Source organism: Moschus berezovskii, chromosome 18 (genome assembly GCF_049115385.1).
Source record: "Moschus berezovskii isolate FMDL1 chromosome 18, NW_MosBer_1.0, whole genome shotgun sequence".
NCBI lineage: Eukaryota > Metazoa > Chordata > Mammalia > Artiodactyla > Moschidae > Moschus > Moschus berezovskii.
Window position 1 is genome coordinate 13,151,975 of NC_142477.1, and position 16,258 is coordinate 13,168,232.

General features: G+C 42.5%; 1 protein-coding gene across 1 annotated transcript in view; it reads right to left on the bottom strand.

The window, feature by feature from the left end:
- SEMA5A (semaphorin 5A) overlaps positions 1-16,258 on the bottom strand; it is a 569,574-nt gene that overhangs the window by 103,242 nt on the left and 450,074 nt on the right. Inside the window, exon 13 of the mRNA XM_055422270.2 lies at positions 394-511. Coding sequence (XP_055278245.2) covers positions 394-511 — 118 coding nt within the window. The remainder of the gene's footprint in view (positions 1-393; positions 512-16,258) is intronic.

Sequence of the window (16,258 nt, forward strand, 5' to 3'; positions counted from 1 at the left end):
AGAGTCGGACATGACCGAGCGACTGAACTGAACTGAATATTCCATGATATATATGTACCACAGCTTCTTTATCCATTCATCTGTTGATGGACATCTAGGTTACCTCCATGTCCTAGCTATTGTAAATAGTGCTGGCAAGCAGATTCTTGAGCCACCAGTGAAGCCCCTTCTCTTAAGATATTTCTTTTTAAAATGGACAGCAAGGGATGGCAGCATCCTGTGTGACTCGGTGCAGGAAGAGCTGAATGAGTTAAGAAAGCACAGAGCAGATTTATGAGGAAGGTTGTCATAAGAAAATGAATGGATGCCACAGAAAGGTGGGTTAGGACTGCGCATTAGGACTGCTGGGGTCCCAGGTACGGTGCTTCCGGAGCTGGGGACCCAGGCACTCACAGGACAGGCGGCGATGCTTTGCTCCCACTGTGTCATGCTCAGGCTCTCCTCCAGGCTCGTGCATTTCTTCATCGCCACGTCCCAGCCGCAGTATGGGTCCTGGGCCCCAATGCAGGCACTGAAAACACACACCAAAGGGGCATCAGAAAGGCAGGTTAATCTAGAACAAAAGAGGTAAGCTAAGCGTTGACCCTTAGGACTTGATGTAGGAACTAGTGATGTGAAACAAAAGCTTCAGTCTGCACATTAGAAAATACAGCTAACTGCATACACCAGTAAGTATCTAATTAAAATTAAATAAATAAATTTTAGTTGAAAGGTCTATTTTTTTCTAAGATATAGAAAATGACTATCAGTGCTAACATGGTGACTTTCGGTGTTATGAATGATCTAAAGTCAGACTTTTGCTCAAGAATACTAGTTACCAACTCTACCAACACCACAACCAAAATCAGCCCATGAATAATAGGCATTATTTGTGATAAATAAAATGATTACATCATTGATACACTAACAGCTTTTATAGGAATGTATTAATATTTTCACTTTATCATCATAATGATTATCACTACCACCACCATCATCATTACTACATCATCCTCACCTACTCAATGATAGATATTATTGGTTAAACAGACTGTGATCTATAAGATTATTACATCATTTAACCATTTAAACAGCTCTACTGAGGAAGGTGTTATTATTTCAACTTTATGGTTGAGAAAAAGGAGACACTGAAAATTTCTAAAATTTGCCCAAGGACAAACAAATACACCCCCAAACCTGTAACACGACTGGTTCAAATATAATAAAATAGAGAAGTCTTCTTTTTGAGTAGCAGACTTTAAAAATGTATTAAAAATTTCCATTTAATAGTGGTTTAGTATAGCCCTGTCTACAATATTCACTATACTATATCTTAAATACTGTAGACAGTAGATAATTTATTCTAGCTCTGTCTCAATAAAAGAGTTCATGTACAACATGGGCATGATTAGATGAAGATTTCTGGCCAACAGCAACAGCAACAGATACAACAGAAGGCTGGGAACCCCCTAGCAGCCCAGTGGTTAGGATTCTATGCCTCCTGAGCAGGAGACACAGGACTGATCCTGGCAGGGGAACTAAGATCCTACAAGCCATGGGGTGTGGCCAAAAATAAAAAAATCCAGGAGATGTGGGGAGGGAGGAAGCAGACAGAGAGGTCAGTGAGAGGGCCAGAGTGGTACAGAAGATGCTCCCACAGACAAGCAGGCCATTGGACAGCTTCTCTGAAGAGCCAGGAGGTCAGGGACGCAGGGCACAGGAGTGAGCAAAGGTGGCGAATACAGCCTGGGAGTGACGAGGTCCACCAAGTTAGGACAGAGCTTACAAGAGACTACGGCCACCGCCAACACGTCGGCCACCTGATGCGAAGAGCCAGCTCGTTAGAGAAGACCCCGACGCTGGGACAGATTGAAGGCAGGAGGAGACGGGGACGACAGAGGATGAGACGGCTGGATGGCATCACCGACTCAATGGACGTGAGTTTGAGCAAGCTCTGAGAGCTGGGGATAGACAGGGAGGCCTGGCGTCCTGCAGTCCATGGGGTCGCAAAGAGGTGGACACAGCATAGCAACTGAATAGCAACAACAATAGGAGGCTGACGATGCCACAGAGTCACCAGTTCACTGAGAACAGGACCACAGATTCTCACCTGAGCATCCAACATGGGGCCAGGGAGGCGGTCCAAACAATAGTGCCATTCATATTAGTGACATTAAACAGATTCTCACCTGAGCATCCAGCATGGGGCCAGGGAGGTGGTCTAAACAATAGTGCCATTAATATTAGTGACATTAAAAGCCCCTTATTAACAAATCAAATATGCCAACCTTGCATAGAGTACTATTCTAAGAACTTGACCTCTATCTCCTCATTTAAGCCTCATAAAAGCTCTAAATACAGTAGTAAGCCCATTAGCTACTCCATTTAGTCTCGTTTTAAAAGGGAGAAAAAAAATCAATAGAATGGAGACAAAGGAGAAGTCCAAGTTCCACAGTTGGAGATGATAATCCAAAGGTAATAAATCAAGCAATAGAGAAAACTATGGCTGATTGAGTTACCATTCAATTACTGTTTATTAACCAGCCAAAGTTCAAAGGGTTAAAACTGGTGCTTCTACCAGGCTGGGGTGGAAAGGAGTGTCAAACAGTTACATAACCTCACTGGAACTTTTTGATAAGTGACCCTGTACCTGTTAAAAAACTGAGGCCTATTAAACTGTTTGGTGGGACTTCCCTGGTGGCTCAGTGGTAAACAACATGCCTGCCCATGGAGGAGACACAGGTTCAGTCTCTGGGTTGGGAAGATTCCCTAGGACAGGAAATGGCAACCCATTCGAATATTCTTTCCTGGGAAATTCCATGGACAGAGGAGCCTGGTGGGCTACAGTCCATGGGTTGCAAACAGTAGGACACAACTGAATGACTGAACAACAGCAGCAACAAAATTAAACCATTCAAGAGTTTCTTTGAGCAAAGGAGCTAAGAAGGGTTTTTTATAGGGACGATTCCCTGGTGGCTCAGAGGAAAAGAATCTGCCTACAATGCGGGAGACCTGGGTTTGCTCCCTGGGTCAGAAACACACCCTAGAAAAAGGAATGGCTACCCACTCCAGTCTTCTTGCCTGGAGAATTCCATGGACAGAGGAGCCTGGCGGGCTACAGTTCATGGGGTCGCAAAGAGTAGGGCACAACTGAACGACTAACACTTGTACTTGAGAAGCAAGGCAAGAAAGTTATTTGATTGCCTGCAGCTTAAGAGGTACCTTACTTGGGAAAGCCTGGTTGGCTGCTTGCCGTCTTGTTCTTAATTTTCACCTTCTCTGATCCCAGTGCGCTGACTGGGGCAGGGAGGACCAGCGCCTACTCCTACTGAAACATCCCTGCCAGATGCTCAGCGTACGTCACATGGCGGGATCCGCTATGTGTTTGATCCTGTTTTCCTGTCGGTGGGCAAAAAGGGCTTCGAGAATTATTCGAGAAGCCTGGATTCCATTTCATGCTTTTTTTTTTTTAATTAAAGCAACATGATTGTGAGACAAACTTCACCTTCCAAAAAGAAGGAAATTTCACCAAGCCCCTAATTTTGCCTGAGACTTTTCCTTGCAAAGTTGCCTGTAGAACTGAAGCATTGCTACAGGGTTACAAGGAACAGTTAAGCTGCTTCATACGAAAAGCAGCTTATAATAACATTTCTTTCTTCTGATGCTACTGATGGTTCCGCAGTTTCTTAAAATTACACTTAAAACACTAAAACTTCTCTATAATCATAAGAGCCCATTCATTAAAAGTGCCATTTATATATAAACATGTTTTCCTCACAGTAAGTATTTCATACCACAAGGAACATTCTAATGATCTCTACCTATATTCTAAATTATACCTTAAGGAAACTAGTAATGGCTTCTTATTTTTGGAAGGTGCGTTTCTGAAGGAGGTCGTGTCGAAAATCACAGACTCCCTACTAATGCAGCCATTGTGGAAGTGGCTTTTCTTTATGCCACCATGAAAATGTTTTTCTTTCTGTGATGAATCTTTTCAATAATATTTTTTTTTCTTATTTTGTTAAGAACTTTAGATTATTTTCAGCTGACACATTGCTCTGGCATCTGAAAGTATGTGAATTCAGGAAAAAAAAAGTTGGTCAGAATCCAAGATTTCATTTGAAAACACATTTATTGAAAAACGTATTTTAGAGCAAATATATATTTAGAGGTAGGCCTTAATTCTGAAAGGATAAAGTACTTTCCTTTTTAAGGAAATTTATCTAAATTAAAATTTATGTAAACTCTTCCTTTAGTTTTTAAAGTTTCCAGTTATGCTATTTGTTAAGTAATAGAAAAAAAAAGGCTTATTCTTCAAAATCTTTCCACTGTATTTCTGGAAAGCTGATACTAATTACTGAATATCATCCTCCTGAGTATTAGATTAAGTATCAATGACTTCATCTGGCTTGTTTCCATCACACTAACTGCCATTATGTCAACTTATTTTTGATATGAAGAATTTTTGCAGAATTATTCACGAAACACGGAACGTCAGAAGTGTTCCCATCATTCTTCATCACATGCTTAGCACCTGCCGTGAACTGACCTTGAAAGTGACGGGTGTACCAGGCAAACTAAAGAGATGCAGTCAGTGCACCAAAGAACCCACCTCTTAGTGAAGGAAATAAACGGGAAACGACTACAACAGCAGCCAGGTGCAAAGGAGAAAAAGTGAAAAGGGGATGAGGAAGTATGTGGAGAGAGGCATTTAAGCTGGGACCAGTAAGATGACTAGAGTGATCGACATGACACTTTTCAGGGAAAATGGAACATTTCAGCAGGGAGAGCAGCATGAGGCAGAAAACCAGCTGGGAGAGAGCTTGAGAGTCTAAAGAAACACCCAATAAATGGAGGTGGGGCTTTGGAAGAAGCTTGGTGTGCAGAATCTGCTGAGCGCTCCAGCCTCCCTCCCTAAGGACTTAGGTTTCCTTGTAAATGCTGCATGCATCTTTAAAGTGTTTCCCAAATTCTGCACAAGAATCAATCACATGTCAAATATCACTGTTTATTTGTATTATCATGATGATTATAGCGAGAGAGAATATCTGTTCATGAATGATAGTGTCTTAATTTCTAAGACAATCTCAGGTACCTTATTCTTAATCACTAAGCCACCATATACTTCAGGATCTGCTTTTACTTTGAGCTGCGTTTAAAGCATTATACTACTAAAAATAAGATAGAGACATTCCAATTAGACAGTAACTTTCCTGAAGAAGGTTTTCCCTCGTGGCTCAGATAGTAAAGAAACTGCCTGCAATGCAGGAGACCCAGGTTCGATCCCTGGGTTGGGAAGACCCCCTGGAGGAGGAAGTGGTACCCACTCCAGTACTCTTGCCTGGAGAATCCCATAGACAGAGGAGCCTGGTGCTTATAATCTATAGGGTCCTAAAGAGGTGGACACAACTGAGCAACTAACACTTTCACTTTCTGAAAAATGCATTCTAAGACATCCACAAACCCCTCAACTGGTAAATCTAACTGGAACATATTTTTTCCCCCAGTTTCCTCTTCTATAAAACTGGAATGATAATGCCCACCTCACTGGGCTGTTCTGAGGATTAAATTACATCATGTAGTTAAGAAAAAAATGCAACCAAACAGAACAAAGTGTTTTGAGATGGGACATACAGAGCTGTTCTACTTAATGCATACAGGCGTCCTCAGTCATGTCCAACTCTTTGCAACCCCATGGCCTATATAGCCTGGCAGGCTCCTCTGTCCATAGAATTTTCCAGGCAGGAATAGTGGATTGGGTTGCCATTGCCTACTCCAGGGGATCTTCCTGACCCAGGGATTGAAACTGGGTCTCTTGTTCTCTTGCATTGGCAGGTGGATTCTTTACCACTGGCGCCACCTGGGAAGCCCTTTATCCTTAACCTCTAAACATAATTACAAATTAATATATGCAGTTGATTTTTGAGAGGGTCTGAAAACACTGTACTCTGTGAATACCTTGGGGTCTTTTTTTAATAAGGGATGTGTCTCACTAGGATGTGTTCCTTTAGGTATTTCCGCTACACGTTTGGGTCGATTTGTAATGATTTTTTAACTACTTGCATATGCGCGCACTGTGCCGTGGTTTGAATGCACAAGAAGCAGGAATGCACTTGCAGCCCAGTGATGGAGGAAGACCATGGTCACGATCCTTGCCCGACACCCGAGTTGATGACGGTCAGGTGAGAAGTCCAGACAGCCGGAGCTACGGGAGTCAGAGGACAGAGCTGTGGCCCAGACAAGTTCCAGGAAGTCAGCCTTTGAAGGAAGCTGGGGATTAGCTGAGTAAGAAGAATGTGTCTGGTCATTATGGCCCTGGGAAGGACAACACGGAGTCACGTGCCCATGGCATGATCAGGGAGGTAAGCCAAGCAGCTTGGCTGGGCTGAAGTTTCCTCAGGATTCCAGAGAAGTGTAGTGATGCAATTAAAACGGTACTTTGCTTAAGCATGAGGAATTTGTGGTGTATAGGATGTATATGACATCTACTAGAAGATTAATTCATAATTCCCAAGAAGAACTGAGATACAAGTACATTTGAAACAGCATTTTTTTAAAGTTAGGACACATGCCAAGTAAACAAAAGACATAATTACCAATAAAATGTGTCCACACTCATGATGCATAGCTTTCTAAATGCATTTAATAATCATTCCTGTTACAGGCTATGGTTTGTAGAGAACGTTAATGAACTAGAATTTCAATTAGTCACTAACATTCAATATATTAAAAACTATTCATTATTGGCTTATTAAATTACATTGATTAAACAAAATGAGGATTTTTCACATTTCAATTTGCTTTTATCATCAAGTCAAATAACCGATTTGCACTTCTGGTAATAGTAAGCAAATGGTTTTTAGTTAAAATCTTATTAGGAAGATAGAACGCTCAGGTTTTCCTGAAAAATCTGTTTTAAAACTGAACTAGATTGATATAAATTTTGCAGTGAGGCATTATGGGAAAATTAATAGTTTAAACAAATAGTGAAAAAAGTGGGGGGTGTCTGAAATAAGCAAAACAAAAATGCTTCCTGGAAATTGAGCATTGGTGATCAATTTTGGTTTCTGATGAGATACAGAGAGTCCCGTTTTACCCAGTTTTCCCACATAGATTACTGAGCTGTTTATCTTGGCCTCTGGGTGGACCTCAGTCATTGGGGACTTTTCTCTTGTCCAAACACAAAGATTTTCTGGAAAGGCCATTCTGCCCTTTGAAAGTGAAGCTCTCCAGGGAAGACAGCCTGTCCAGTTTTGTACTTCAGGACAAAAGGGGCCCAGAGGGCAAACATGGGCCCTTCCCAGCTCAGGGCTGTTGAAAGAATTTCCAAGTGACTGGAAAATGCTGCGTCCTGCGCCAGGAGAAAAAGAGCATCACTGGAGTCTTTGTTTAGGGAAAAGTCTACACTTTGGTATCTGATCTTCTCTACCCTCTACAAGAGAGGTAACTACAGGTTCCAGTCCCCTCTCCTCCCTGGCCAATCAAGGAAAACAATGAAGACACAATTACATTTTGCCCCCCTCATGTTTAATCAAGAGAAACCCTTCTGCGCATGAGGGTTTAGTGGGCAGAATCAGAAGACACAGGAGAGGTCAAAGAGTCAACAGTTGCACCTGAAGAATGTCCAAGGTGTCAAGTCACACATTTTAAGTTTTACACAAAGCCCTATAAGAAAGTAAGTCCAGAGTGGGGAGGCAAATATTATGTCGGCTTCCTACAATTCATTCAACAGTTTGCCCATGACAGAGAACGAGGCTTCAGCCAGGGTGTTAGCACAGCCCATCCCAGGAAGGACATCCACCCATCTCAGCAGAACAGTGGAGGCAAGTGTGGTACCCACTTTACCTCTGGATTCTCTGTTGCCCTCCCCAACCATTGGGAAGGGCCTGGTGACAGCACCAAAGATAAGCACTTGACCTTCTTCATACCTGGCACTGGTCAGCCTCCATCAGTGTCTGAACCTCAGCCCCTCTTGTAAAGACAGGTACCCACTCACTTGAAACATGGAATTACTGAATTTCCACTGACAGATGCACCTGCCTATTGGCTGGGACCAAGCTGACATCACTCACCTACACACAGAGTGTGGTCGCGGTAGAAAATCCCTTGGTCCAAACAGACTAGAGCTAGATAAATAATGGAATGCAAGAAGCAGAATCTAGCCTGATGGGTCCCCTACATCTCAGACAACGTGAAGTTGTTTAAAGGTGGAAGAACAAATTCTCACAGGTCAGTGTGCCCTCTGTTTGGTCCAGAGGCAAGTGAAGCATATCTGGACAAAGAAGGCAAAGTACGTGTATAACAGCAGCCCTGCTCCTCAGGACCTACGTGAAGTGGACATAATACTCAGGCAGGAAAGGAGAGGAGCATCTCATATTGAATTCTTTACATGACCCATTATACGGTCTCTGTCTTCGTTTTCCTGGTGGCTAAGATGGTAAAGAATCTGCCTGCAATGCAGGAGACCTGAGTTCAATCCCTGGATCAGGGAAATCCCCTGGAGAAGGGAATAGCAACCCACTCCTGTATTCTTGCCTGGAGAATGCCATGGACAGAGGAGGCTGGCAGGCTACAGTCCATGGGGTCGCAAGAGTCAGACATGACTCAGCGACTAACACTTAACACACAGAGTCACTTGCTCACAATCACACATCAAGCTAAAGGCTTATCCAGATCCACCTGAATCCAGAGTTCATGATCTTTCCATATGTGAGCAGCTTTGTGTTGACAGAGGGATGATGATTTCCTTAAGAATCACTAATTCATTGGACTAGACTGCAAACAGAATCTTAGGGGGACTCAGGGAATAAAAGCCAAGGTGTTTCTGCTGAGAATAACTCAGATGCAGAAAACTGGTGCTGCCTATAAGCTTGCTGCCGCCCAAACTTTCCCATAGAGCACTGTTGCTGTTCAGTCACCCAGTCATGTCTGACCCTTTGCGACCCCATAGACTGCAGCACGCCAGGCCTCCCTGTCCCTCACCCTCTCCGAAGTTTGCCCAAGTTCATGCCCATAGCATCAGTGATGCCGTCCAGCCTTCTCATCCTATGATACCCTCTTCTCCGTCTGCCCTCAATCTTTCCCAGCATCAGGGACTTTTCTAATGAGTCTGCTGTTCATGCCAAAATACTGGAGCTTCAGCTTCAGCATCAGTCCTTCCAATGAATATTCAGGGTTGATTTCCTTTTAGATTGACTGGTTTGATCTCCCTGCTGTCCAAGGGACTTTCAGGAGTCTTCTCCAGCACTCCAGTTTGAAGGAGTGGTAGAACAGAGTTCATTACATAGCTTTCAATCTGGAAGCTCGAAAACAGGAGGCCAGTAGAGTGGACATTAAATAATGAAATCTTGCAGTCTGAGTCATTTAGTTGTACCTCTCAACACAAATGAGGTACAAAAGGTTGGTAATTACACTGATTTTAAAACTCTATCCAAGATGACTATTTGGAACCCAGACTGCCATTTAGAAGATGAGTAGCACACTCATTTAGGAAATCAACCAGAGAGTAAAACCCAAAAACTGTTGGGTGACTAAGGAAAGCTAAGAACCTGTACTAGTGGATTTGAGTTGTGGAAAATTCTTGCACAGTTTCTTGTTCTTAGAAACTTATTCTCCATTGTAATGACAATATCACTACATTAACACATTTGGCAAAAGAAGAGAAGGAAAAAAGTGTACTCATAATTCTAAGGTTGTGTGGGCAGCACGTAGCATTTCTACAAGATGACACTCATATGTTTTCTTTGCTTTCATTTTCTACCTGGATCAAATATATGTCTACATCATTGTCAAAGGTGGATTTACCATGATCCTAATGCAGACTGAACTTTCTCACTTCATGAGACCTAAGATTCTGTGATTAACTCAAGAAATTTTTTTGTTAGTATTTGATATTCTTTTCCTTAGAACAGAGAATTCCTTTTAGAACAGAGAATTCCTCCCAAATTGCAAGCATCCTGCGTCACATAACCCCCATTTCCCCTGAAGGTTACTGGAGAGTAGCATGACATATTTCCAATTTACTAGTCTAGTTCATGCACGTTCATGTTCTGTGCATCATGTTCTCTGTTCCTTATCCACCCTGCCCAGAACCTGGGTGTGTGACTTAATGACTCTGCTGGAAGACACAGTTCCATTTCAAGCCCACCTCCAACCCACTCTTACAGGGTTGTAATCAGCATGTTGGCATGTATTTTACAGTTGTAAATATCATATGGGCATGTATACTTTTCCTTCTGTTTTCTAAACAGTGTTAATGATGGCAAACACATAATGTCAGCTCATTTTTTTTCAGTTAAGATCGTATCATGTATATGTCTTCATTGTCATCATTTAATGATTTAAGAATAATCCACTGAGGGAGTACTGCACTGAGTCAGTATACCATAACTTGGTAATTAATTCCCTTACTATTGGAAATTTAAAATTAGAGCACTGGTTGTGATTCAGACATAGCTTAAAAAATAACTGGAAAGGAACGGCAGGCTTGGAGATTAGGTCCTAGTGGAGCCTAGAGATAAAGTCTAAAGTAACTCCAAGGCCCTCTGGCTTGAGTCCAGAAGAGATATTTGGAAGATTTTCTTTATGTCAGAATTTCTTTTTAGATTCTGAGCCCAGGAAGACAGGGTAGGGATGTGTCATCCATCATCATACACTCAGAACCTGGTTTGGTGCTTGGCACTCCTGAGGTTCAATAAATACACTATGAGTGAGTTAACTAAGGAAAGCCCACAGTCTGTAGAGGCTACACCAAAGCCAGTGCACACAAAAGCTCAAGACACTGACATTTAGAAGACTCTTGAGAGTCCCTTGTATAGGAGGGAGATCCAACCAGTCCATCCTAAAGGAAATCAGTCCTGAATATTCATTGGAAGGACTGATGCGGAAGGTGAAGCTCCAATCCTTTAGCCACCTGATGCAAAGAGCCGATTCATTGGAAAAGACTCTGATGCTGGGAAAGATGGAAGGGAGGAGGAGAAGGGGATGACAGAGGACGAGATGGTTGGATGGCATCGCTGACTCGATGCACATGAGCTTGAGCAAACTCCAGGAGACAGTGAAGGACAGAGAAGCCTGGTATGCTATAGTCCCTGGGGTCACAAAGAGTCGGACACAAATTAGCAACTGAACAGCAGCAAGTTTGTTTTAAAGGGAGAATATTTACTTTGTAAAATGGGTACTTGTCAAAATATCCTTTTGATGTTTATATGATTCATAACTGAGTGGTTAAGATTATCTTGCTGGGGGACTTTTTGGGGATTCTGCAATTTCTCTCTATCCACTGTGTTTGTCTCATCAGGCAAATGCTTTTTTTTAGAGAATATTTCATTAATAAAGGTGCCAATTATTAACTCCACCTCTTAAAACTTTGTTCTTTCAAATAATATACATCCTGTAGTAACCTAATTTTGATATTAATTGTCTTCATGGGGTGTTAATTTTTTTAAAATTATAGGCTAACTAGAATTTAAATTCTAGTTATTTGAATGGAATAACTAGACATCCATTCAGAAAGGGAGTTAAAGTTTTTTCTTAAAACCTTTTTTCCTCTTTCCCTCCGGTTGTATAAGCAAAATTTAAAAGAGATGTCTCTTATGTTATATACAGGTTGTGGTTCTTCCAGTTCCCAGCTTTTCTTCTCCCTCCAAATATTTCTTTATAACAAAGTGAAAATATAACAAATACCTAAGGACTGAGGGCTTCCAATCCTTTGGGTAATGTTTTATGTCACTACTACACTTTTCTGTGGACTTTTCAGGTGGTGCTAGTGGTAAAGAACCTGTCTAACAATGCAGGAGATGTAAGATGTGGATTTGATCCCATGGGTCAGGAGAGTCCCATGGATAGTGGAGGCTGGTGGGCTACAGTCCATAGGGTGGCACAGAGTCAGACACGACTGAAGTAACTTATCACTCACGCACGCATACTTTTCTTTAAAGAAAGCTTCACAGTTTCTCAAGAATTGAGGGTTTTTTGTTTGTTTATTTGTTTGTTTTAGGTCATGAAGAAAAATAGTAGAAAGGAGAAAGGCAGAGTATCCATTTGTTACTTTGATAAGTATTTATTGAGCCTGTCTCTAGCCAGGCACGTGCTGAAGGCTACAGGGAGCGTAGAAAGACAATGCCAGCCTTTGGAGTTCATATTCTCAAAGGCAGAAGGAAGCCTGCCCTGGCAGCCCGTACCCAGAATTCTAGTTTCTGCTCTGTGACTGATGAGTCTTTGTACAATCCCTCTCTGATTCCGATCCAATTCCTCATCTGTGAAATGTTGACTCTAAAGCCTAATAGGTTTATCTTAGCTCATAATTGTGGTGGGTGTCAAATAAAAAATAAAAACTTGATGATTGTCTGAAGAGTAGAAAATATTAATTTAACTGGGTTTAGAGTTAAATTATGTAATTTAATACTTAATGGATGTAATTTAACACCCAATTTTAAATATTAGTGTATATAATGATGCAAGCCATGTTCGTTCATTCGAAAGGCATATATGACAAAAATCTAATTCAGGAATCAGCAAATGACAGCCCGTGGCCCTAATCCAGCCTACTCCCTGAAGTCTCACTGAAACACAAGGTAGGCAGATTCTTGGCCCCAGTATCCTGGTGACTGTCATGTCTCCATGTTGGGCAAAGCTTAACTACAGCTGACCTGAGCTTTGGTGGAGTGCCCTGGGATGCTTCTGATCATGCACATGGGAGGATTATGAGCACCTGCTACAAAGCTGCTTTCCTTCCACCTCGCTGTGTTCCAGGGAGGGTTTCATGAGATAGTTTCTCATTGCCTCCTGAGTTCTAATGAGGCATAAGGCTTTCTGCCCCTTACTCTCGCCCCTGGGGTACAGTTGATGGCATAAAACTGTAGTACATACCCAGTTCCTCAGCCATGTGGGGCCCAAGTTCTTCGGTGGGTTATCAGCTGTGAGATAAGGAACCTGGGTTGTTTTGTTTTGGTGTCATCTGTGGGATAAGGAACTGGATTGCTGTTGCCTGCCTGCTCAGTTGCTAAGTCATGTCTGACTCTGTGACTCCCTAAGCTATAGCCCACCAGGCTCCTCTGTCCATGGAATTTACCAGGCAAGAATACTGGAGTGGGTTGCCATTTCCTTTATTTCAGGGAATCTTCCTGACTCAGGGATTGAGCCCACGTCTCCTATGCCTCCCTCACTGGCAGGCGGCTTTTTTACTGGCTGAGACACCAGGGAAGCCCAAGGAACTTGCGTAGCTGATACATTTTCTGTTTTTACTTTCATTGTCTATGTAAATAATGAACTGTCTGACTCTAAAAGTAAATTGTGTCTCTGCCTGATGAATCTGTGTGCCTTGCTGACATACAACCACACCCACTCATTATGGTCTCAAGCTGCTTCCATGCTGCAAGGATGGAGTAGAGAAGTTGCAACAGAGGCCCTACAGCCTGAAGCATCTTCTGTCTTGTTCGTTATAGAGGACGTTTGCCAACCCACTGAGCTAATTAATGCACAACCCTTAAAATGACTTTAAAGTCCAAGGCAAAAGCCCTACCGCCCCACTTCCCCAGGCTTTCCTTTCTTTTGACCTGGGGAGTTTCATTCAGCTGAATTAACTGGAAGGTCACACAATTTCCTTGGAGGTGGGAGGTGGGGGATAACAGCTTGATTCCTGGATGTGATGGTTATAGTCTGAGTCCTGTGGCCATGCCTTTCTTCCTAAAGCACGGATATGAGAACTTTATCAATCCTCCGCCAGTCTCTTCTTTTCCAAGTGGCTGGTTACGACTTCACCTTCGTATTTATATCAGCAGGAATTAAGTTAATGGCTATTCTTGGCTGCTCCATCCTGTGCATCCCTATGAAGACCTTGTACCACTTTCACGCTAGGAGCCCCTGACTGTGCACCAACCTCATGTGAGGAGGACATCAGCTTACCCTCACTCCATTTCACAGGCTGTGCATATGTGCTGAGCTGCTTCAGTCCTGTCTGACTCTTTGAGACCCAGTGGGCCATAGCCCACCAGGCTCCTCTGTCCATGGGACTCTCCAGGCAAGGACCCTGGAGTGGGTTGCCGTGCCCTCCTCCAGGGGTCTTCCTCACTCACAGGTGAACCCTCATCTCTCAAGTTTCCTGCACAGGCAGGTGGGTTGTTTACCACTAGCTCCACCAGGAAAGCCCTGCACAGGCTGCACCCACATCCAGCTCTTCCTGAACACCCATGTTCCTTAGAATTCAGGAAATACTAATTCATTTCATGAAACTAACATGTGTGTGGTAAATAAGTCTTGGAGTACAAAGGGCACACAGGAAAAGTAAACTTTCTCCCACTCTACATCCTCAGAAGTCACCACCCATTCTGATCAGCTGCTTTATTATTTGCATCATTTTCCCATGCTAGTTCTTAAATGGGTTGTGCAAAAAAAAAAAAAAAAAGACTAAAATTAACACAAGATCTTTCTGCTCATTTTTTTGAGGTCAAACTTGACCAAAATATATTTTTAAGATATTGTTCTTTCAAAATAACTTTCTGAGGAAAACAGCTACAGGAAGTTAAAAACACCATGCTATTGACCCCAAGATACAATGTGTGCACAGCATGGATGGCACAGGCGTGCACATTATTTTGGCCTTCCCTGGGTCCAGGGTCACCTCTAGAACAGCTGGAGGATAAAGACTCATGTTACAGTAGCCCAGTGGTATAAAACCTCCTTTTGGTCTCCTTAACCCAGCCTGCTGGCAGTCATAATAAAGAAAGGACTAATGGGAGGAAGCTGGGGCTACTTGTCAATAGACTGAGTTCAGCCTGTCCTGGTACTAATTCTAGCACTCAGCAACTCCATGGAAAATGCCATCAATCGGTTCATCCCTGCTGAAATCGGATGACTGAGCATGACATATTCTTTGTACCAGAGGAAGCAGAGAGAACCAAAAATAAAGTCTGGGCCCTGGGGGCAAGAGAATTCAGCTCCGAACCTGTGTTTCAAATGCAAGAGCTCTGTGACCTCGGGCAGGACACCAGAAGTCCCAGCTACCATTTCTTCATCTTAAAATTGGAGATGCCGTTTGACTTTACTGTCAGGGTGCTGTGATTAAGGAAAGTGGAGATAAGATCTAGCATAGTGGCAGACATTGAAGAATCTTGGAAAGTTGTATCAGGTGTTATCATTTCTAAGCATTGCATCAGGTATCAAACTGCCTTGCCTCTGAAAAACAGATATTAATAAAATGAACAATGTGAGTATGATTCTGAAGGAGATAAGTACTTTAGTTAAGCTTAATCTCTCTTCTTAAACACTTCAAAGTTTATTCGTAAAATTGATTTTCTGATAACAAAATTACTTACATTCTATTATAAAAAGCATAATTAATATTGTTAGTGTATAGAAAAATGCAATAGATTTCTGTGTATTAGGTTTGTATCCTGCAATGAAAGATCAGAAAGAGAAATTAAGGAAACAATCCCATTTACCTTCACATCAAAAAGGATAAAACACCTAGCCTAGAAATAAACCTACCAAAAGAGGCAAAAACCTGTACTCCAAAAGCCTTAAGACAAGATGAAAGAAATGGAACGTGACCCAAACAGATGGAAAGATATACCATGTTCTTAGATTGGAAGAGTCAGTATTGTCAAAATGACTATACTATCCAAGGCAATCTACAGATTCAACGTGTGCTAAGTCTCTGCAGTCTGGTACGTCTCTTTGCCCCTATGGACTGTAGCTTCCCAGGCTCCTCTGTCCGTGGGATTCTCCCGGCACGGACACTGGAGAGGGTTGCCATGTCTTCCTCTAGGGGGTCTTCTCGACCCAGGGGCTGAGACCCATGTCTCCTGTGTCCTGCGTTGGCAGGCTGGTTCTCCACCACTAGTGCCACCTGGGGAGCAATTCCTATCAAATTACCAATGGCATTTGTTATAGAACTAGAACAAAATATTTAAAAATCTGTACAGAGATACAAAAGACCCTGAATAACTAAAGCAATACTGAGGAAGAAAATCAGAGCTGCAGGAATCAGGATCCCCGACATCAGGCTATACTACAAAGTTATGGTCGTCAAAAGAGTATGGCACTGGCACCAGCAATGTAAATACAGATCAATGGAGCAAGTCAGAAAGCCCAGACATGAGCCCACACACCTGTGGGCAATTAATCTATAACAAAGGAGGCAAGACTATGCAATGGAGAAAAGACAGTCTCTTCAACAAGTGGTGCTGGGACAACTGGACAGCTACATGTAAAAGAATGAAATTAGAACATTCGCTAACACAGGCATCCCCAACCTCCAGGATCTAATACCTGATGATCT